The sequence below is a fragment of the Leucoraja erinacea genome, chromosome 3, assembly GCF_028641065.1.
Source record: "Leucoraja erinacea ecotype New England chromosome 3, Leri_hhj_1, whole genome shotgun sequence".
NCBI classification, from domain to species: domain Eukaryota; kingdom Metazoa; phylum Chordata; class Chondrichthyes; order Rajiformes; family Rajidae; genus Leucoraja; species Leucoraja erinaceus.
Window position 1 is genome coordinate 1,366,244 of NC_073379.1, and position 23,435 is coordinate 1,389,678.

At 42.2% G+C, this 23,435-nt stretch overlaps 2 protein-coding genes across 4 annotated transcripts in view; both read left to right on the forward strand.

Annotated features, from left to right (window-relative positions):
* rad17 (RAD17 checkpoint clamp loader component) overlaps positions 1–10,739 on the forward strand; it is a 39,799-nt gene extending 29,060 nt beyond the window's left edge. For all 3 annotated transcript variants that reach the window (XM_055631241.1, XM_055631247.1, XM_055631256.1), the window contains 4 exons: positions 1,429–1,575; positions 3,816–3,936; positions 4,923–4,980; positions 9,096–10,739. In XM_055631241.1, coding sequence (XP_055487216.1) covers positions 1,429–1,575; positions 3,816–3,936; positions 4,923–4,980; positions 9,096–9,297 — 528 coding nt within the window. In that variant the 3' untranslated portion in view covers positions 9,298–10,739. The remainder of the gene's footprint in view (positions 1–1,428; positions 1,576–3,815; positions 3,937–4,922; positions 4,981–9,095) is intronic.
* Positions 10,740–17,413: 6,674 nt separating this feature from the next.
* LOC129693689 (MARVEL domain-containing protein 2-like) overlaps positions 17,414–23,435 on the forward strand; it is a 63,792-nt gene continuing 57,770 nt past the window's right edge. The window contains exons 1-2 of the mRNA XM_055630476.1: positions 17,414–18,613; positions 20,222–20,257. Of these exons, the coding sequence (XP_055486451.1) occupies positions 17,435–18,613; positions 20,222–20,257 (1,215 nt within the window). The 5' untranslated portion in view covers positions 17,414–17,434. The remainder of the gene's footprint in view (positions 18,614–20,221; positions 20,258–23,435) is intronic.

Consider the following 23,435-nt stretch of genomic DNA (forward strand, 5'->3'; position numbering starts at 1 on the left):
AGAAACGTTCCTGATAAACAAGATGATGAAAGGATATCACAGGTCGGCAGGAATGTCGAATTGAGATTACAATCTAATCAATGATGGCTCTTCAGGCCTGTTCTGCTGTTTGAAAACATCTCTGACAAGTTTGGGTGCTTTGGTATGTCAAACCATGCCAGGACTTGCACGGTAAATGGTAAACACCGAGAGAATGTTGCAGAACAGAGAGATCTGGGAGTACAAGTGCATGGTTCCATAAAGTGGCGAGTCAGGTGAACCATGTTGTCAAGAAGTAATTTGGAGTTCTTGTCTTCATTGGGAAGGATATTGAGAACAAAAGTCAGGCCATCATGATACAGCTGTACAAGTCATTGATTGGTGGGACCACACTTGGAGTACTGCATGAGGCTCTGCTCACACAGCTATAGGAAGGATAATTAGATTGAAAAGGCTATGGAAGAGATTCTCTAGGATGTTACCTGAGTTTGCGGGCTTGAGATGTAAGGAACAGTAAGGTAGGCTGGGCCTTTTTCTTTGGATGTAGGAGGCTGAATATTGACCTGATTGAGATGTACAGGATCATGAGGGGCACAGACAAAATAAACTTTCAGGTTTTTTTATCCCCCAGGGTTGGGCGTAGGACTCGGGTAAGTGGTGAGATATTTAAGAGGTTCTCAGAGGCAACTTTGTTACTCATAGTAACGATGTTGCCTCTGAGTCCCTATGTAGAATGAACTGCCAGAAGAAATTATGGAAGAAGATATAATTATGACTTTCAAAAGACAAATATATGAATAGGAAGGACTGAGAAAGCAATGGTCCAAATGCAGGCAATTGGGACTTGCCCTGTGTCAACTGGGTTGATATGGAAGAGGTGGGCTGAAGGGATTGTTTCTTTGCTGTACAGCTCTATGACTATCATATGGCTGATTATGTCTACAGGATTGTGATCCTGAAATTTTGGTATCGGATTTTAAAAGATCAGAACATTATCCTAAACCCAACAAACCTTCTACAATTTTTGCTAGTCTCTGCTTTCTCCTTCTTTCCTCTCCCCTTCCCAGCTCTCCCACAGCCCACTGTCTCTGCCTCTTCCTTTTTTCTCCCCCCCCCCCCCCCCCACATTAGTCTGAGGAAGGGTCTCTACCCGAAACATCGCCTATTTCTTTCGCTCCATAGATGCTGCCTCACCCGCTGAGTTTCTCCAGCATTTTTGTCTACCTTCGATTTTCCAGCATCTGCAGTTCCTTCTTAAACGTTTCAACTAAATATTTTGTCCTTTTCAGAAGCCCGCACATTTGGAAAGATGTGATTACTTTGGAATTCAAACTCTTTGGGCTGGACAGCCTATGGCATTCCCATTTGTACACAATGTGTGATAATTAGGCTTGTTCAATGTGAATCCTTTTGTAAGCTTTAATAAACATCTTGTGTATCCATTCTTAGCATCGTTCGACTATGTGGAAATATAGTGCATCTGTGGCTACACGAGGTCTGATTCATGCTAACAAAGCTCGAGCTCGGGCTAATTGTAAAGGAGGAGCTGGTTTCAAGCCTTTACACAAACCACAGTGGCTGTCAATAAGTAAAAAGGTATGGGCAACATTTGTTTTGCTGACAAATTCAGCTAGCATTCTGGTTGCAATTTAACCAAATTATGACCAGCCGGGTTATTTTGCATGGGAATAACACCAGTACAGACTAGCAATAGATTAAAGAAAGTATAACTGCTAAAATGGATTGAGTCAATTATGCTGCCAGTTTAGGTTGCGGTGTTATGCTCATATACGAAGTACAGGTGCACAACCTTTTATCCGAAAGCCTTGGGACCAGACACTTTTCGTAATTCAGAATTTGTTGGTCTTCGGAATGGAAATTTTTTAGCGTAGATTTTAATGGCTGGCTCAGTGGTAGAGTGTTCGGCTCATATCCACAAGGCCGCGAGTTTGCGCCTCAATCCCGGCAGTTACTCGGTCGCGCGTTTGAGTCTTCAATGTCGTTTTTTCTTGCAGAATAAATGTTTGTATGAAATGCAGTGTAGGAGAGGTGTACTGACTGTGTGGGCAGAACTTTGGAAGTGATTGCCCACCAGTCTAAAAAGCCGCTGTGTCTCCCTGTCCCTGGGATAGCAGGGGGCGATCAAACAGCACAATACCCCCCTCCCCCTCCAACTCCAGAGGAATTTGCTCCCCGATGGGCCGCTAAGGCGACAAGTGGCAGTTTGCCCACAGCCCGAGCTGCGCCACCCCAAGAACACCTTGCACACCATCAGCTTCTGCCCCTACGTGTTCCTCTGGAGTTGGAGCGGGGCTGGGCTGGAGTTGCTGCTGGCTGTGGGTCTCTGGGATCTCCGTGCTTGCAGTGGGCCTGGGGGTCGCTGTCCCGTTGGTCCTGACGTCTCCGACCACCCCCCTGGACTGGAGCTGAGACTGGGAACTGTACAGCCCTTGCTCCCTCCCTCTGCAACTGCAAACAACCCCACTCTCCTGCAACGGCGGTACAGTTCCCGGAGGATAGCAGGTGGCCGGAGACGTCAGGACCTACAGGAACCCGCTCCCCGATGGGGCCCCTACGACGCCCCGAGCTGCGCCCCGTCATCCGCAACCCAGGTTCCTCTGTAGTTGGAACGGGGCTGGGTTGGGCTGCTGTTGGCTGTGGGTCTCTGGGATCTCCGTGCTTGCAGTGGGCCTGGTGCTCGATGTCCAATTGGTCCTGACGTCTCCGGTAACTGCACTGTCCTGCTGGCTGCCTTCGCCGACGTGAAGACAGTACAAAGCCCCCGCGCCGGTGCAATGAGCGGGGAGCTGGAGAGGGGAGGGACGGGGTCACACACATGGCCGGGAAGCAGAGGGGTGTAGGTGGGGTGAAACTGAAGGGAGCGACAATCTGCTGCTGCCCGCACGCCGAGTTAAAGTTCCCACGCAAGACTCACGATACACTGTGTATCATGTCTACCGTGGGAACTTTTTAACTCAGCGGGCAGGTAGCAGCATATTGTCAATTATTAACCCTCCCGCGCAATATACCCTCACCTTCTCTTTTATGAATGGGGATTTAGTTCCCCTTTCTTCGAGGACCGACTGGAGGTTCCGCTGTCACCTCTGCGGGCCGCACTCGGTGAACGTTTTCAAGGACCTTTCTTCAAGGAACGAAAAAATGTCGCTATTCGGAGGTTTTCGTTATTTGGATCTTCGGATAAAAGGTTGTGCACCTGTAACACGTTTCCCACATCTTTCCTTGGGCCACAACATTTGCATTTGTTCATATCATGGAGCAGAATCAGGCCATCAGGTCTACTCCGCCATTCAATCGTGGCTGATCTATCCCTCCCTCCCTCTTAACCTCATTCTCCTGCCTTCTCCACATCACCCCTGACACCCGTACTAATCAAGAATCTTTCTATCTCTACAAAAATATTCATTCAATTGGCCTTCACAGTCTCTCGTGGCAATGAATTCCATGGATTCACCACCCTCTCACTAAAGAAAATCTCTTCATCTCCTAAAGGAACGTCCTTTAATTCTGTGGCTCTAACCTCTGCTGCTCAGCTTTCCCAGTAGTGAAAACATCCTCTCCACATCCATTATCCAGGTCTTTCACTATTCTTTGTGAACAAAAAATGTTGTCATATTTGTCTCGCCTTTATATTTGTTTTATCCTTTGACGGAGGCCGTAGATTAATTGTATAGGATGTTAATGTAATTGAGAGCCTTGGATGTTGCAAATAACATTACTGAAAAGTCCCTTTAATGGATTCTTGGTTATGTTACATATAATCATATACAAACGGTAATGGTAATTAAAACCCCAAATTATTTTCTTTGTTGTTTCAGTATAGGGAAAATTGTCTCGCAGCCAGAGGTTTTTTCTCAAATTTTTGTTTAGGCCCACTATGCCTTCAGACTGAGTTATTGCCATACCTTGCTCTGCTGACAAACCCCATGAGAAATCAAGGTAAGATGGAGAATATTATGGAAGGAGTGGGTTTTAGTTCCAGCGTTATCATATCATGTGACAGTAGGAGATCAGTGGAACAATCTGTAGTACCTAGACAAATTGCAAAACAATTAGTGTATATGTGTGTTTTTCATCTGAACCAGCGATTTGCTAAGCAAAAGTTCAGAAGCAGGAGCATGTGTATATTTTGGATGGTATTGCTCTCCCCAAGATTATATTGAGAGGGATAATCAAGTTGAAACTTGCATGCACTTCAGAATATTTTAAGTATATTTAGTAGATGCTGCAGTTAATTAGCTGTGCATTGAGCTTGCAAAATAGAAGCGTAAAACTACAGATTTTACTGCCCCGTGTCTCTGCCATCTCTAAAGGTATGGAATGGGTCAAATAACATTGTGATGAATGTTTCCCAATAGAAAACCTATTGTGTGTAATGGTTTAAGTATTAACTGCTGCATGTTGCAAGTATTGATTATGTCTCGTGCACGTTGACACTCGAGTAAAATTAACCCTCCCGCTTTCACAAACTTGACAAAACAAACCAGTTCACTGTGAATACCTTACTAGGTATTGGATTGTTAAGTTTGGAAACCTTTAATTTTAGCCCCTCTGTACGTGTTCATCTCAACTTCACAGGTGTCACAAAGATTGAGCAAGACAGGGAGTTGCAGCAATTAGACTTGCATTGTGGTGAGCGAAACCTGACTTGCATTGTGTTGGCAAGCTGCCTGCAAAAACATCCTTGCCTCTCTCTAAATGAACTGCTCAAGCTTGCATGGTTGTTGTTTCGGCATCCAACAGCAGGACATTGCTGTCCAATTCCTACACAGTGACCTATAGAATATATACAGAATGCTAGAAAAATACAAGATTTATATGTCGTGAAAAGAAATCAATATCATTCCAAGCGTAACAAAGTTCTTAAAGTTGCATTTTCATCTGAGCTACATCTACAATATATTCTAATTTATGTTTATGTACAGCACAAATCAATTTTATCCAAGATGTGGGAAGGTTTCCTTTCAAGCGGTGCACTACCAGGTATGTCAATAGTGCTTTTTATTGTCACATATGTTAATTGTTAACACAGTGAAATTATTTTCCTTACAAACAGTGCAGTAGAGTATCACCATAACCCCGATCCCCGATTAGCAAGTGTACAGGAATAATCTACTAAACCGCATGCAGGGGGCACCATGTTTTGGCGCAATGTTCAAATTCCACACTCGTGTACCAGGCAAGTCACAGGCTGTTTATGGACTCCAGCCATCTCCTTGGAAAATACGTCGCTCTGCTCGCCTGCCCTTTGTTCCCAGGGTGCATCCCGCAGCCGACAATGAGGGCCAGACCACAGTTCCCTCTCCTACCAGCATTGTTCCTTGCCTGGACGTCATTGGCTCCATTTTCCTTCCTAGTCTCTAGTCTCTGGCACAGCATCTTCCCCCTTCCATGTACATATTGTTTTCCCCCAATGTCAATGCGTGATTTTGTTTTGCACATAAAAGCTGCTGCTGTTGTTGCTAATTCATATTCTACCTCCGTAAGAAATCTTTGATTGGCATCAACTGTGTGTTTGTGCATGAGGGAGAGAGTTATTAAGCATGCATTACAAATTTGAAAAATCAGATTTTAAATTATACCAACTTAGTTTTCATTCTTGACAATGGGAAGAATCCTTGAGCCAACCTGGAAATTATGTTCTTTTTATTCTTTACAATTGCTGGTTTAATGTGACCTTTTTTTTAAGTTGTGTTAACAATATAAAAGTAGAGAAGAACCGAAGAAAATAGGATCAGGAGTAGGCCGTCTGACTCTTTGTGTCTGCTCCACTGTTCAATATGAACATAGCTTTCACAGGCCTCAAGTTCTTGTCTGTGCCGGAATCCCATAGCTTTCAGCTCCCTGAATTTTCAAAGTTGTAATTGTCCCCTTGCTCAAGATTCAACCATCAGGTATTTATTATTATTAAATCAGTGAAAACATTAACGACACAGTGGTGCTGGTTTCCAATGGGCACGGTGACGGACGCTCCACACATCTCTGTTATTTATTATGTAAAAGAATATGTGTGTTATGATTGTGCTTATAGTTTGTTTGGTTGTTTGTCTTTTGCACAAAAGTCTGCGAGCATTGCCACTTTCATTTCACTGCACATCTCGTATGTGTATGTGACAAATAAACTTGACTTGACTTGACTTGACTTGTCCTCCATGCAGCTGGCAAGCTCCTCTTTTGTCTCTAGGCATACGTCTTCCATCAACGTCTTCAGCATCGTCTCATTTGGCTGTCCTGGGTCACATCTTCCATGGGAGGGTTCCTACAGCACGACCTTGTTTGCTGGTATTTCTATGTGGCGCTGGCAGTGACCAGCGAGCCTCGTCCTTCTCCACCTCATCTTCTTGGTCAGAGGTGGAATCTCCCCGTAGAGCTGGGTGTTGGTGATGTGGTTCCTCCAACTGACATTTTGATCTTTTCTGAGCATTCGGTTGTCGGTACCATCGGGAGACTTGGACAGTGCTTGAGTGAGTGTCCATGCCTCACACCCGTACAATAATATGGTCTCTACAGTTGCTATGGAAGAATCTCGGTTTGAGATCCTTAGACATACAAGATGTCCAGATTTTCCCCATGCTATTGAAGGCTTGATGTCATTCTCCAAGCTCTGCATCCGAGCTCCCACTTGTACTTGAGGTCCTCCACTTCCTTGAGACATGCACTGCCACTGGTCTTGAGAAGCTCATGGTCACCAACGTTGAACTCCGTCTTCTTGGGATTGACGTGGAGGCCCACTTTCTCACGCTCCCTGCACCCATCAGTGTAAACATGTGCCCTGTAATTTCTCTCTCTCTCTCTTCCCTCCTTCCCCACCCCCCCCCCATCCTTAAAATCCTATTTGTTTCAATATGATTACCCCCTCAATTTTCTCAACTTAAAATAATACAGACCCTCGCTTGACAGGACAATTACTATAATCCCGGGAATTAGCTTGGTGAATCTCATTGGGACTCTTCCATGGCAACTTTGGTTTCTCCACTTATCACTGATGCCCTTCGATCTTTCTTACCACGGTTGTACAGGGCCCTAGTGAGACCACACCTGGAGTATTGTGTGCAGTTTTGGTCCCCTAATTTGAGGAAGGACATTCTTGCTATTGAGGGAGTGCAGCGTAGGTTTACAAGGTTAATTCCCGGGATGGCGGGACTATCATTTGCTGAAAGAATGGAGCGGCTGGGCTTGTTTGTACTCTGGAGTTTAGAAGGATGAGAGGGAATCTCATTGAAACATATAAGATTATTAGGGGTTTGGACACGCTAGAGGCAGGAAACGTGTTCTGATGGTGGGGGAGTCCAGAACCAGGGGCCACAATTTAAGAATAAGGGGTAAGCCATTTTGAACTGAGATGAGGAAACACTTTTTCTCACAGAGGGTTGTGAGTCTGTGGAATTCTCTGCCTCAGAGGGTGGTGGAGGCCGGTTCTCTGGATACTTTCAACAGAGAGCTAGATAGGGCTCTTAAATATAGCGGAGTCAGGGGATATGGGCAGAAGGCAGGAATGGGGTACTGAGTGCGGATGATCAGCCATGATCACATTGAATGACGGTGCTGGCTTGAAGGGCCGATTGGCCTACTCCTGTGTTAAGGTTCATTTCTTATAACAGCCAACTCACAATAGGTCAGGTAAACCAACACAAGCTTTACTGATCATCAGCCAGCGTGAGTGTCGGGGATACAGAGTCATGTATGCAATACACACTTAACTCTCCCTGAGCTAACACTCTAAAGAACGAAGACATACAGCATCTTTTATAGTATTTTGGAAACGTAGTCATATGTTTATACAGAGTTGCAGCAATAACGTTTAATACAAATCAATCACAGGCTGTACCCATTCAAAGTATACTTGTCACAAGTACAATACTTGTCATCTTGTGGTTATATTGATCACAAACTGCTGATCACAAACTTCATAGCAACAGGAACTTAGTCAAAAGCCCAACATTTGCAATTCCGTCTTAACAATGTAATCATCAATATCAGAACGGCCAGAAGGTTTCTGTTTACAGAAACTACCAAGTCCCCAGGAAACGCATCCTCTCCCACTATTGTCAATTGCCTTTTGCTTGGGCATAACAGGAAGCACTATCAGAGCAGCTTGAATGCTGGCCTCCAACTTCCTGATTCCCACAGCTTTGCAACTTCAGCTTATTCAGAACCAAAAAAAGTCAAGCTAATTTTTTACTTAATAAAATATTTTACACTAGAATTTATTATTAACTAGGATATTCTCACCTGCACTTATTGTCTATTGTACATCATAGGAACAGGCCCTTCGGCCCACAATGCTTATGCCGATCATGATGCCAAGTTAAACTGATCTCATCTGCCTGTACATGATCCATATCCCTCTATAGGAAATTAGTGGAGCTCTTACTGATATCGGTTTGTTTAGCAATAATTAAATTTGGCCGAAAGATACACTCTAATCTTTATACCATAGTAATGTCTTTCATAATGTGTCTGTTCTATTTATATGAAGGATGTTTCAAACATCTTGCTGCAAAGGAAATTTGTGAGTAAGACTCAGGAGTTGCTCTCCATGATCAAATCTGTTTGTAAGATTATATCATGCAGTTGAACACCTTCAACCCATATGAATGGTTCATAGTGGATAACTCAAACCTAAAGTGAGGTGCAGGAAAAAAGTAGTAATTACTGCATTCAGATTCAGATTCAAACTTTATTGTCATTGTGCAGTGTACAGTACAGAGACAACAAAATGCAGTTAGCATCTCCCCAGAAGAGCGAACATAGAATATGAGCAATAAAGAGATGTACGTACATACAGTCGTAATAGTGCAATTTTTCTGGGGGAAGGAGTGTCCGGGGGGGGGGGGGTGACTGGCAATCACCGAGGTACAGAGTTAAGTAATGTAACAGCCGCAGGGAAGAAGCTGTTCCTGGACCTGCTGGTCCGGCAACGGACATTCATTGCAATGTTTGGCAAGAAAGAAAGGAATAGGAGCATTAATGTAGTTGGGTTGGTTCAAATCTTCCAGTTAGTTGCTGATAAATGATAAGTTTCACAGCTGATAAATGGTGCTTTAATTTGGTTTTGGACATCCTCTATAATGTTGTTAACTGTTTGACATTTTCAGGCTAACATTGGAAGCTTTAACTGATAGGGAACCTGGTGTTATTGAACATGACATTGAGGAAGAGACTCGGACATCATCTTCGGCCAGTACAGTCGGCCAGTCTGGTGGAGGAGACTTGCCAAGCAGCCAACCTCAACCTACTATAACACAAGTCTTTCTAGAAGAAGAGGAATTCATAATTGAGGAATATGATAGTGACTAATGCGGAAATGCTTTTCTGTTCTAACTTACGGGTAGATTGATATTTATTTTTGATTATTGAAATGCTGTTAAATAATGGATCTAATGCATTTTTTTTTGCAAATTTAGGTTTAGCTGGAACCAGAGCAGCTAAAAGGAGTATTTGAAATTATTTAAGCATAAAATAATGTTTACACGAAACATCTAAAACTCTGGAACCATCAAAAGTGATTTAATTTCCCCTTAGCTCACTAACTTTAACTGAAACTTTACAGTCTCTTGGTAGATCTATTATAACAAGTTAACTTCACTGATTGTACCAAAGGAATCGATCTGTTGTACATTTATGCCATAATTCTTTTTGTCAATGTCATATTTTTTGTTGTTTTTATTGAGCTTGTTTATATAAAACGTGCCCTGGGTTGAAAATGTAATCATTTTTTTTCCGAGAGTTTAGAGACGAAAATGAAGTTATTGGAGCAAATTATAAATTTATATTTATATTTATATTTGACATTGCCTTTGGTTAAAAAAAATGAGTCAAAAAGTCCTTGTACAGCAATCTGAGCCTAATAAATGAATTATTCATGTGACAGATGAATAGATCGACATTATTTAGTTGTAGAATTCACTGAGACATGCAGGACACAGTAGGTTACTCCATACTAAAATTATGTTACATCTTTTAATGATCACAGTAATGCTTGATTTATTGTTTTTCAATTTGTAAGATTATTTATAATACTTCTAATAGTCATAGAGTGATACAGTGTGGAAACAGGCCCCTTGACCACACCAGCCAACAAAGTCCCAGCTACTCTAATCCCACTTGCCTGCTCTTGGTCCTTAACCCTCCAAATCTGTCCTATCCATGTACCTGTCCAACTGTTTTGTAAACGTTGCGATAGTGCCAGCCTCAACTACCTCCTCTGGCAGCTTGTTCCATACACCCACCCTGTGTGGAAAAAGTTACCCCTCGGATTCGTATTAAATCTTTTCCCCTTCACCTTGAACCAAATTTGGTCCTTGATTTCCCTACTCTGGGTAAAAGACTGTGCATCTACCCGATCTACTCCTCTCATGATTTTGTACACCTCTGTAAGATCTCCCCTCATGCTCCTACGCTCCATGGAATGGAGATCCAGCCTATTCAACCTCTCCCTATAGCTCACACTCTCGAGTCCTGGCAACATCTTCGTAAAAGGATGCCAAAGAAAACACTCAATATCTAAATAGTCCAATATTTCACTGGAATATAGTTGTTACAAATGATATTTTGATCAACTGCATCTACTTTTTAACGGAATACTATATTTAGTAATATTACATTATATTGTAAATATCTTCAAATACCAATCTAGGATCTCTTCCCAATGTAAGTAGTGATAAAAGAGAACTAAGTTGTTGATTACATCAAATCTTGTTCTGTATGTATTGCACAAGAATAAATGATTCAGAAAATGATAGACAAGGATGTTCCTGAAAGTTTACTTCAGCGAAGAGTTTAAAACATCACAAAGTGTTCGTTTAAAACAAGCCAGTAAATTCTGAGCTGGAAGGTAAGTCAACATCATTCAACATAATTCTGGATAGAAAGGATTGAGGATGAAATTGGAAGTTAGCCAATAAACTACTGGATTTGCAGACATGGTGAGGACAGTTAGTTGCTCGTTGATGAGTTATTGGACTTGAACTGCTTTTGCTGTTTATTCACAACTCCCCACACATGTTTAAGACATTTGCAAATCTGGAATTTTGAAGCTCGTTTGAAGAAGACACTTTCAAACCACCACCATGTGTTCTGCAGCTCCAAAGGATAATCACCCTCGACCTCTGCTGTTCCACCATTATCGCTCAATCCCTCACCCTCACCTTGGGAAGTCAGTTCACCTGGCTGTTCTCTTTCCAACATTTCTATACCCATGAATGTATACAGACGCAGTTCGTACTCCATATTTAAAGTCACCAACTACACCAGCATTGAGGGATGCATAATTGGTAATGATGAGTATGATTATAGGAGGGAGATTGATCATCTAATTTAATGGTGCCAGAACCACAACCTTGCTCTCAACGTCAGTAAACCAATTGATTGTTGACTTTTGAAGAGGATCCATGAACCGGTCTTCATCAGTGGGTCAGTGGTGCAGAAAGCCCATCAGTGCTTTTACTTCCTGAGGAGATTCGGTATGTCAACAATTACTCTCTTGAACTTCTGCGGGTGTACAGTAGAGAGCACGATAACTGGTAGCATCACAACCTGGTTCAGCAACTCAAATGCCCAGGAATAAAAAATATTGCAAAAAGTGGTGGACACTGCCTGGGCACTGACCTCCCTACCATGGAAGGGATCTATAGGAGGTGATGTCTCAAAAAGGGAAGCAAGGACCCACCCCACCCTGGCCATGCTCTCATTTCCCTCCTGCCATTGGGGAGAAGGTATAACAGTCTGAAAACTGACCTCCAGGTTCAGGAACAGCTTTTTCCCAACAAACATCAGGCACATAAACCCTACAAATTAGGGACTGGGCTTTCTTTGCACTAATATTGGGTGTTTCAATTTATGGAACGTTTTTGTTTATTTTGCCAATTTTATTGTTTATGTTGATTTTGCCAATTTACTGTGTTTAGAGGCCTGATATGCTGCTGCAAGAAAGAATTTTGTTGTTCTGTTTTTGGTACATATGATAATTGACAGTACATCTTGAGTGTTGAGTTTCAAACTTGAATCAGCGGATCTACCAGCAGAAATTGTGTTTCATTTATTCACGATTTTCAATAGCTCTGCTAAATGTCTGTTTAATCTTCTCTGCTCAAAGAAGAATTGCTGTTACTATAATCAGTTGAAACCCCACATCCCTGAAACCATGGACCAAATCTGGACCCTGGACCAAATCTCTTCACCTTCACATCCTTCCTTAATTAAAGGAAGAGCAACATTTCAAGAGTGCAGATCAATCAATCAATCAACCTTTATTGTCATCTTGCAAAGCAACAGTTGTACAGTGCAAAATGTGAAGACGTTTCCCAGGGAATACCGGAGCATCGCACAGGAAACTTAAAACATTTCACACATAATAACAATAAAAACAATCCAGTCCCTGATGAAACAGTATACTGGATTGTTTTTATTGTTACTATGTGTGAAATGTTTTTAGTTTTAGATTATAGTGTTACAGCATTATAGTTACAGAGGGAAAATCCAAGATCTGCAATGAGGTTGGTCGGAAGATCGTAACTACACCCTAGCTTATGCGTAGACTGTTGAATAGTCTGAAGACAGTTAGAACTAAGCTGTTCCTGAATCTGGTGGTAGGTGCTTTGATAATTTTGTATCTTCTGCTCAATGGGAGAAGAAATGGTAAAAAAAGTCCTTGACTGACCTCCTTTACATGGGCGAGAACAACCAAAGGCTTGTCAGAGTGAGGCCACACACAAACTGGAGGAACAGAACCTCATATTCTGCTTGGGTAGCTTACAACCCAAGAGTAGGATCCTCTCCACCACAGTGTTGTCATACAATATAATACAATACAGTATACAATGCAGTATAATGTGGATAAATGTGAGGTTATCCATTTTGGTGGCAAAAACGGGAAAGCAGACTATTATCTAAATGGTGGCCGATTGGGAAAGGGGGAGATGCAGTGAGACCTGGGTGTCATGGTACACCAGTCATTGAAGGTAGGCATGCAGGTGCAGCAGGCAGTAAAGAAAGTGAATGGTATGTTGGCTTTCATAGCAAAAGGATTTGAGTATAGGAGCAGGGAGGTTCTACTGCAGTTGTACAGGGTCTTGGTGAGACCACACCTGGAGTATTGCGTACAGTTTTGGTCTCCAAATCTGAGGAAGGACATTATTGCTATAGAGGGAGTGCAGAGAAGGTTCACCAGACTGATTCCTGGGATGTCAGGACTGTCTTAAGAAGAAAGACTGGATAGACTTGGTTTATACTCTCTAGAATTTAGGAGATTGAGAGGGGATCTTATAGAAACTTACAAAATTCTTAAGGGGTTGGACAGGCTAGATGCAGGAAGATTGTTCCCGGTGTTGGGGAAGTCCAGGACAAGGGGTCACAGCTTAAGGATAAGGGGAAAATCCTTTAAAACCGAGATGAGAAGAACTTTTTTCACACAGAGTGGTGAATCTCTGGAACTCTCTGCCACAGAGGGTAGTCGAGGCCAGTTCATTGGCTATATTTAAGAGGGAGTTAGATGTGGCCCTTGTGGCTAAGGGGATCAGAGGGTATGGAGAGAAGGCAGGTACGGGATACTGAGTTAGATGATCAGCCATGATCATATTGAATGGCGGTGCAGGCTCGAAGGGCCGAATGGCCTACTCCTGCACCTAATTTCTATGTTTCTAATACAATTTATTTGTCACTTGAACCTCATAGAGGCTCAAATAAAATGTTGTTTCTACAGTCATACACACAAGAAAAAAAGACCTAAGACACAACACAATTTACACAGACATCCATCACAGCACATCTCCTCCTCGCTGTGATGGAAGGCAAAAAAAACTTATCTCTACACATTTATAAATGAAGTTATAGTAGAATCTGGCTAAAGAGTGAGTTTACAAATTTGGGCGATGCACGGAATTAGAAAAACGTTTACAAAGGATGGATCATGTCCAGTTAGAAGTTTTGTCATGCACTGGAGGACTGTGTGTGTGTGTGTGTGTGTGTGTGTTCCTGTGGCTTGTCAACCCAAAGGTGCTGCACACAGGTGAGCGGCTGCACACCTGGACAGGTATCGGTGTGACGTCAGGGCGTCATGTGACGGCGAGGGCGAGGGGGAGGGGGACGGGGTGGGAGTGTCCGCCATCTTTGTGGGCAGGGAAGGAACGAGGGAGGGAGCGGGCAGGTGAGGAGCCGTCGCTGCAACAGAAGGGTCTTCTCGGCGGTCAAACCCCGTGAAGGTGAAGGTGAGGGTGAGGGCAGTGAGTGTTGTTTGTACCGGAGGGGAGGGGAGGGTATGTGGGGTTGGGGGGCCAGGGCCGACACAGCATTGTCTGTAGACAGAGCCGCACCTCTATGGAGTTGCTTCACCGGCCTCAGGCAGCGCCTTTTACTTCCACAACTTTGTAAACTTATAATCCTGCTACTCTGGGGTTTCACATGTACGGATGTGGTGGGATTCCAGCTGCATTCAATGCAGACCAAGTTATCTAAAATATCCTTTAGATTTTTTTTTAAGTGACTTTTTTTATGTTCACATTTTGCATTTCTAGCACCTGTATAATTCTTTTGATTTTCATTTTGGGTCTATGCTCTGATTGAAAGTGATAACGTTGAAAGTGAACATTATTTTGAGACTTTGACTCGCAGCCAAGGCAAACAGTTCCACATCAATCCTAAACAAGTCTTGTAAGAATCTTGAATGATCTCATTGAAAATTAGATCAAAATTCTTACTGGGCTTGACAGGATCAAAGTGGTGTGTTTTAGCCACCGGTCACAGTCACTATATAACGCCCATGCTGGTCAATGAAGAGATGTAAGGAGTGTTTAGGGAGGAACTGCAGATGCTGGTCTAATCCTTAGACAGGCACAAAAGGCTTGCGACCCTTAGAGGGTCAGGCGTCATAGAAAATAGGTGCAGGAGGAGGCCATTTGGCCCTTCTAGCCTGCACTGCCATTCATTGTGATCATGGATGATCATCCATAATCAGTAACCCGTGCCTGCCTTCTCCCCACACCCCTTGATTCCGCTAGCCCCTTGAACTATCTAACTCTCTTTTAAATGTATTCAGTTAATTGGCCTCTACTGCCTTCTGTGGCAGAGAATTCCACAAACTCACAACTCACTGGATGAAAATTTTTTTTCTCATCTAAGTTTTAAATGACCTCTCCTTTATTCTCAGACAGTGGCCCTTGGTTCTGGACTCCTCCACATTGGGAACATTTTTCCTGCATCTAGCTTGTCCAGTCCCTTTATAATTTTATACGTTTCTATAAGATTCCCTCTCATCCTAAATTCCAGTGAATACAAGCCCAGTCTTTCCAATCTTTCCTCATTTGACATTCCTGCCATCCCGGGGATTAACCTTGTCAACCTACGCTACACTGACTCAAAAGCAAAGCTGTCCTTCCTCAAATTAGGAGACCAAAACTACACACAATACTTGTACATTAACCATATTAGTCTGCCTTTATATATTTTGCCTATATCTATCACCACACATATTATGCATGCTGCACATTCCATATGTAGTCTAATCCAGATCTTCAACCCTACCCTGGACTACTAATATAGCATATCACTTTCTCACTGTCAGACTAGATGCTGACCATGAAGACGATAGCCTGTATTGTTTCCTCCGCTTGTGTTACAATAAAGACTATGAGTTATTACTCCTGTGTATGGGTCTTATTACACAACAATATTCCAGATGTGGTCTCACCAGGGCCCTGTACAAGAAGGACCTCTTTATTCCTAAACTCAAATCCTCGCGTTATGAAGGCCAAAGTGCCATTAGCTTTCTTCACTGCCTGTCATCTTTGGAGAGAGGGAATAGGTGACATTTCAGGTCGAGATCCTTCAGAGGAATTTTCTTCATCCAGAATGAAATTTTCAAATCTTGTATGCAGAGGACTAGTTATTAAATAGTTTAGTCGTTTTACCTATTAAGTGATGAAGAGGGATGAAGTTATTGCAGGAAAGTTGTTTATTTTTGTTTTATTCAGCCAGGATCTTATTGAATGGCAGAAAGGGAATGACTGCCATTTGATCTCATCCTGCTCTTGTGTTCTTCATTCATAACAACATGATTTCCTTTGTGTAATGGTTTTCTAGGATATCATACAACTTGATTTCAGCTCCACAAATCTGAGCAGAAGTGACTCAGGCAGAGATACTCCCTGCACATTTGGAAATCTGGGACATTCCACATGTTTCTGTACGTTATAGCCTAATGTTTAACCAATCCTGGTGTTGTCATCTTCATTGTTGTTTATAACCTATATTAATACGAAGTGCGGAGGAAGGAACAGCAGATGCTGGTTTAAACCGAAGACACACACAAAAAGCTGGTGCAACTCACCGGAAAAGGCAGTATCTCTGGATAGAAGGAATGGGTGGCGTTTTGGGTTGAGACCCTTCTTCAGTCTTGTGTGTTAACACAAAGTGCAAAATAAATAAATAATGTTATTCTCCATTCAAATGCCAGTTTTCATTCCTGCGATGTCACTGGATCAGTAAATTGTTTACTCCACCTCAAAGGGATGCTAGTTAAAAGTCCTTACTTTTTGAAACATGGTTTAGAACAAAAATCTCAAGCACTGCTTATTTATAGCTAATTAGCATTTTGTCTGCTGTATGAAGTTTTTAATATTTTTTCCAATCTCATTTGCACGAACATGTTCCAAGTGTTAAAATACTGAACCAAAAATTGAAATGACTGTTTACACAACCAACACAAAAGTTGAAGACGTAAAGAAACTTCCTGTCTCTGTTTTGAACCACTGGTTGAACTACAATGCTTGTTATAGCTCGGAGGAAAGAATGAGACGGTGAAGTGGAAGTGATTGGGGGAGAAATAGGCACGAGGCTTGTGAATTTGAACATGCAGCTATTGTTGTTTGTTTGAATGGGAGATTCAAAAATATAGATCAGAATGTGGGTTGAACTGAAGGAAGTTACTCTCATGGATAATAGCTCTTAGTGCTACGGGATGGGGGGGGGGGGAAGGCCAGAAAGGGGTGCTGATTTTGGATGATCAGCCATGATCATATTGAATGGTGGTTCTGGCTCGAAGGGCAGAAAAGCCTACCTCTGCACCTATTTTCTATGTTTCGATTGGTGAGACCATAATGGGATTATATTGAGGTTGAAAATTTGTCGTTGGCTGGGCTGGAGGAGCTGATATCGGTCAGTGGAGACATGAGTGACGGGCAGGCAACACGTGCAGCAGATTGGACCGATCAATATACTTTTCGCATAAGCTGAAATTAAGTGTGGGGAAAATGAGTGACCACACAGAACAGTGTCGGGGGGAGAAAGAGGCATAAGACTTGTGAATATCAAAATGCAGCAGCTACTGGTTTGGAACAGAATGGGACACTCACAACTCAGAGCTCAGAGTGTGGTTGTTAAACTAATGGATATGTAAATTAAAATGTACTGTATTTTTAAGTCGCAGAGGAAAATCGTACTGATGTCTTCAGGGCCGAAATCCAGACCTTCCCATGAAACTCGGAGGAATCAAGAAAGAGTGTCGCAATATGATGAGGTCCCTACAGAAAATCAGCTATTGCAACCATCTCTTACCTCATCTGGCAGCAAAAGTCTGAAAGACTGCAATTTAGCAGTGAGTGCAGACCCACTGCCACCTCCACCTCTACCTCTGCATCCACCTGTGGGTCGTGAATTTTATTTGGATGAAGGTGATGAACCGGTGACTGCTCTGGAGTTGAAACCAGTTAGACGTTTTGTTCCAGATTCTGTGAAAAACTTGTTCAAAGGTAAAAATGACAATCAGCAGTTGAATATGGATTCTTACAATGACAATAATGGAGTGGAGTGCTCGCCGCCTGCCTCCCCTACACCTTCTGCTCACGAAGAATTCAAACAAGAAGGGCCGAAATCGGGTGAGAGTTCTTACAAGGATCCATATGGAGGCTCTGGGGGTAGCTACAACTCTCGGAAAGAAGTTGAAGCTATGCTTCCTCGAGATCCCTATGATTCATTAGATCGTCATACCCGCACTGTGCAAAGCTACAACGAGCAGGTAGAGGTGTACAATTTGAAATACTCCTACATGAAATCATGGGCTGGCTTACTGAGGATCTTGGGGGCAATACAATTGCTGTTTGGAGCAGGTGTATTTGCTTGTGTTTGTGCCTACATACATAAAGACAATGAATGGTACAATATGTTTGGTTACTCTCGTCCATACAGTCACGCTGCCAACAGTTTACAGGGAGGATACTACTATGATGGACCAAAAACTCCTTTTGTTATTGTTGTTGCTGGCTTGGCGTGGGTCGTCACCATTATATTACTTGTACTGGGCATGTCCATGTATTATCGCACCATCTTACTTGATTCCAACTGGTGGCCATTGACTGAATTTGCCATGAATATTGTTCTTTTTATCCTCTTTCTGGCCGCTGCAATAGTGTATTTGAATGACATGAACCGTGGTGGTCTGTGCTATTATCCTCTCTTCAACACCCCACTGAATTCTACATTTTGCCGTGTAGAAGGTGGACAAATAGCTGCAGTCATCTTTCTATTTGCTACCATGTTCCTCTATCTTATCAGTGCCATTGTATGTCTAAAGCTTTGGAGACACGAGTCAAAAAGGAAAAGAGATAACTATGCAGAATTTGAGGTAATAATCTTTCTGTTAAACTGATGCATCTTTATAATCAATGTGTGTGTTTTTCTTTGCTCTTCATAGAAAATGTTGTTATTTTAGAAACATAGAAAATAGGTGCAGGAGGAGGTCATTCGGCCCTTCGAGCCAGCACCGCCATTCATTGTGATCATGGCTGATCGTCCCCTATCAATAACCCGTGCCTGCCTTCTCCCCATATCCCTTGACTCCACTAGCCCCTGGAGCTCTATCTAACTCCCTTAAATCCATCCAGTGACTTGGCCTCCACTGCCCTATGTGGCAGGGAATTACATAAATTCACAACTCTCTGGGTGAAAAAGGTTTTTTCTCACCTCAGTCTTAAATGACCTCCCCTTTATTCTTAGACTGTGGCCCCTGGTTTTGGACTCGCCCAACATTGGGAACATTTTTCCTGCATCTAGCTTTTCCAGTCCTTTTATGATTTTATATGTTTTTATAAGAATCCCCCTCTTCCTTCTAAACTCCAATGAATACAAGCCCAGTCTTCAATCTTTCCTCATATGACATATTTTGGGGAAGGGACATAATAATATTATTAATCATTTGGTTTGAATGTCCACGTATCTGTGCAGTTCTGGTCAAGCATGATTGCACAGGAGGAGGCGCAAAGAATATTCACCAGAAAGTTGCCTGGGATGAGACATTTCAGTAATGAAGAGACTGGGTTTGTTTTCCTTTTGAGGAAAGGAGGTTGAAGGGCAATGTGAAGGAGGTGTGGAAAATTGAGAGGTGTAGATAAAGTTGATATTGGGGGGGGGGGGGGGGAATGATTTAATATGCCTTTACGCACACTGGAATTGGCGTAGACCTAACCATCCCCACCACTCTCCCCTTCTAGAATCAAAATTGGAACAAGTATTGAGAGCGATTCTAGTTTGAAGGTTTAAATTAGCGCACACTTGACTAATATCCTGGTGAGCCTGTACATGCATGTTGGTTGCAACCACAAAAAATTTAGTTGAGCCATGCACACAAAATAATCCATTACCATTCCTGTTTAGTTTAATATTTGCAATTTCATTCAACAGAGGAGTGATCTATTGTGAATTATGAGGAACCAAAATAATTTTAAAACTTGGGTCAGCATATCCAGAGGGGGTAGGAGTGATTAGACAGCCTGGGAAAACTGCATATTTTCTTCTTCAGTTGACTTGGCCAAAATCAACTAATTGTGGTGCTTTGCTTTGTTATCATTTGATATATATATATATATAGAGGTAGACTATTTAGTGCATGGAGCCTGGTCCACCATTCAGCATGGCCACCAGCCAAATAAAGTCCCCTATTCTTGCTTTCTCTCCAGATCCCTTGATTCCTTTGGCCTCGTGTGATAGATTTAATGCCTTATAGAATAATTTAATAATTTGGCTTCAACACCTTTCTGTGGTAGAGAATTCTGCGAATTTGTTAAATTCCATGCAATGCTCTATTTTGGTTTCAGTCTGTGTCCCTAATGTTTGAATGACGTGGATTTAAAAAAACCCCACAAAATAAAGGAAATACTCAGCAAGTCAGGCAGACTATGTAAATGTTTCAGCTTGTATCCAGTTGGTGTTCATTTTCTTGCACATTTTTTTCCAGCTGGGAAGTACAGTAGCTGGCACGTCAACAGAAACGGTAGGAATTTTGTTTTTAAAGTCATCAATTTAATTTTAAATGTCTCTTTTATTTCTGAATACCCACAGTGTTTTGTTAGCTAGTGAAACAGACACAACTTAAATCTGTGGTGCAAATATGTCAAACTAAAGCATTTTTTTTTGCAATCATTCTAGGGGTACGATCACAATTAGAAAGATCATTTAAAGTTTTTCTTTAATTGTCCAAAAAGTGGTGAACAATTGTTAATTGAACCACTGCAACCTCAGTGATGAAGATTTTTATTTGTTTCTGGATTTAGCATTTCATGATTTCATGCAAAAGTGGTGATTTGGAAATGTATCTTCAAAGTTCTGTGCAATATGGTTAATATGAGGGGTAAATTGCTTCCTTGTCGCAGAAGGACACCATTTGGATCCATGTGGGTTCCTAGGAGATCAATCGTATTAGTCCCTTCAGGTTCACATGTTTATTAATTTGAGTAATTTGCTTACATGGAGGGGCAATATGTAGGAAACTAATATTTTATTTTCCGAATGTGGGAAGAAACCAGTGAAAGAATGGAGCGGCTGGGCTTGTATTCGCTGGAATTTAGATGGATGACAGGGAATCGTATAGGAACATAAAATTATTAAGAGGATTGGGCATGCTAGATGTAGGAAACATGTTCCTGATATTGGGTGAGTCCAGAACCAGGGGTTACAGTTTAAGAATAAGGGGTAGGCCATTTAGAACTGAGCTGAGGAAAAACCTTTTCACACAAAGAGTTGTGAATTTGTGGAATTCTCTGCCTCAGAAGGCAGTGGAGGCCGATTCACTGGATGCATTCAAAAGAGTGTTAGATAGAGCTCTTAGGGCTTGCGGAATCAAGGGATATGGTGAGAAGGCAGGAACGGTGTACTGATTGGGGATGATCAGTCATGATCACATTGAATGGTGGTGCTGGCTGGAAGGGCCAAATGGCCTATTCCTGCACCTATTGTTTATGCATCTATGTAACCCTTGAAAATCCCACATGATCACAGGTGGAGGTGCAAATTCCATGTAAACGATATATTGGGAGGAGGTTAGTGAGTTTGGAGGTATTAAGTAAGTAGGTTTATTGGCCAAGTATTCACATACAAGGAATTTGCCTTGGTGCTCCGCCCACAAGTAACACATGACATACAGTGACAGTTATGAATGACTCGGAAAACACTAAACATTAATAATAATAAGACATTAATGATAAAACACCATTGATCAAGCATGTGAACTAACTAAATACCAGATCAAAGGGAGGCTACAGATTTTTGGCTGTTGAGTAGAGCAACTACTCGGGGATAGACCAGGAACCGCTCCAAGAGGCGGAGCACGTGGACTGGATGCGGCCAACAGCGGTGGAGCGGATGCGGAGGACACCACAGCTACGCTTAGCCAGGCCAACCCTGCAACGGCGTTTTCATTGTCAGATCAAGAACCCTGCACTTACAACAAATGGGACTTGAAAATGGCACTAAACTGGCGACTGTATACTGTCTCAGTTTACTACTGCTGTACACTTGTACTGTATCTGGGATGCTTACCTAATATGTACCCAAATGCCTCTGTATACTGATACTTGTACTGAACAGTATACAAAAATGAATTTAACTGTACCGAGGTACATTTTGATAAATAAAGTATCATACCGGGTATTGTTGATGAAAGCGTAGAGTCGTACAACATGGAAACATGTTATTTGGCATACTTGTCCGTCCGGATCAAGATTTCACAATCTAAGTTAGTTTTATTTGACTGCGTTTGATCCATATCCGTCTGAACCTTTCCTGTCCATGTACCTGTCCAATTATGATAATATTGTACCTGCCCGGCAAACCTTGTGCCACGCTACCTGGCGGTCTTTATACCTGTATGCCTTGATATACACTCTTCCCAAAATGCCACACCGAGCACTTATCTGAATTAAATTCCATTTACCCTTCTGCAGCCCACTTGCCCAGCTGATCATGATCCCACTGTAATTCCTGATACCCATTTCCACTGTCTATGATACCACCATCAGTGCCCTCCATAATGTTTGGGACAAAGACCCATCATTTATTTATTTGCCTCTGTACTCCACAATTTGATATTTGTAATAGAAAAAAAATGGTTAAAGTGCACTTGTCAGATTTTATTAAAGGGTATTTTTAGACATTTTGGTTTCGCCATGTAGAAATTACAGCTGTGTTTATACATAGTCCCCACATTTCAGAGCACCATAATGCTTGGGATACATCGTTTCACAGGTGTTTGCAATTGCTCAGGTGTGTTTAAATGCCTCTTTAATGCAGGTATATAAGAGAGCTCTCAGCACCTAGTCTTTCCCCCAGTCTTTGCATCACATTTGGAAACCTTTATTGCTTTTTATCAACATGAGGACCAAACGTTGTGCCCTGAAAGTCAAATAAGCCATTGTGAGACTGAGAAACAAGAATAAAACTGTTAGAGACATCAGCCAAACCTTAGGCTTACCAAAATCAACTGTTTGGAACGTCATTAAGAAAGAGAGCACTTGGGAGCTTACTAATCACAAAGGGACTGGCAGGCCAAGGAAGACCTCCACAGCTGACGATAGAAGAATTCTCTCTATAATAAAGAAAAATCCCCAAATACCTGTCCGACAGATCAGAAACACTCTTCAGGTGTGGATTTGTCAATGACCACTGTCTGCAGAAGACTTCATGAACAGAAATACAGAGGCTACACTGCAAGATGCAAACCATTGGCTAGCTGCAAAAATAGCGGCAGGTTACAGTTTGCCAAGAAGTACTTAAAAGAACAATCACAGTTATGGAAAAAGGCCTTATGGACAGATGAGACGAAGATTAACTTGTATCAGAGTGATGGCAAGAGCAAAATATGGAGGAGAGAAGGAACTGCCCAAGATCCAAAGCATACGACCTCATCTGTGAAACACGGTGGTGGGGGTGTTATGGCCTGGGCATGTATGGCTGCTGAAGGTACTGGCTCACTTATCTTCATTGATGATGTAACTGCTGATAGTAGTAGCATAATGAATTCTGAAGTGTATAGACACATTCTATCTTAAGTTCAAACAAATGCCTCAAGATCTATTGGCTGGCGATTCATTCCACAGCAAGATAATGATCCCAAACACACTGCTAAAGCAACAAAGGAGTTTTTCAAAGCTAAAAAATGGTCCATTCTTGAGTGG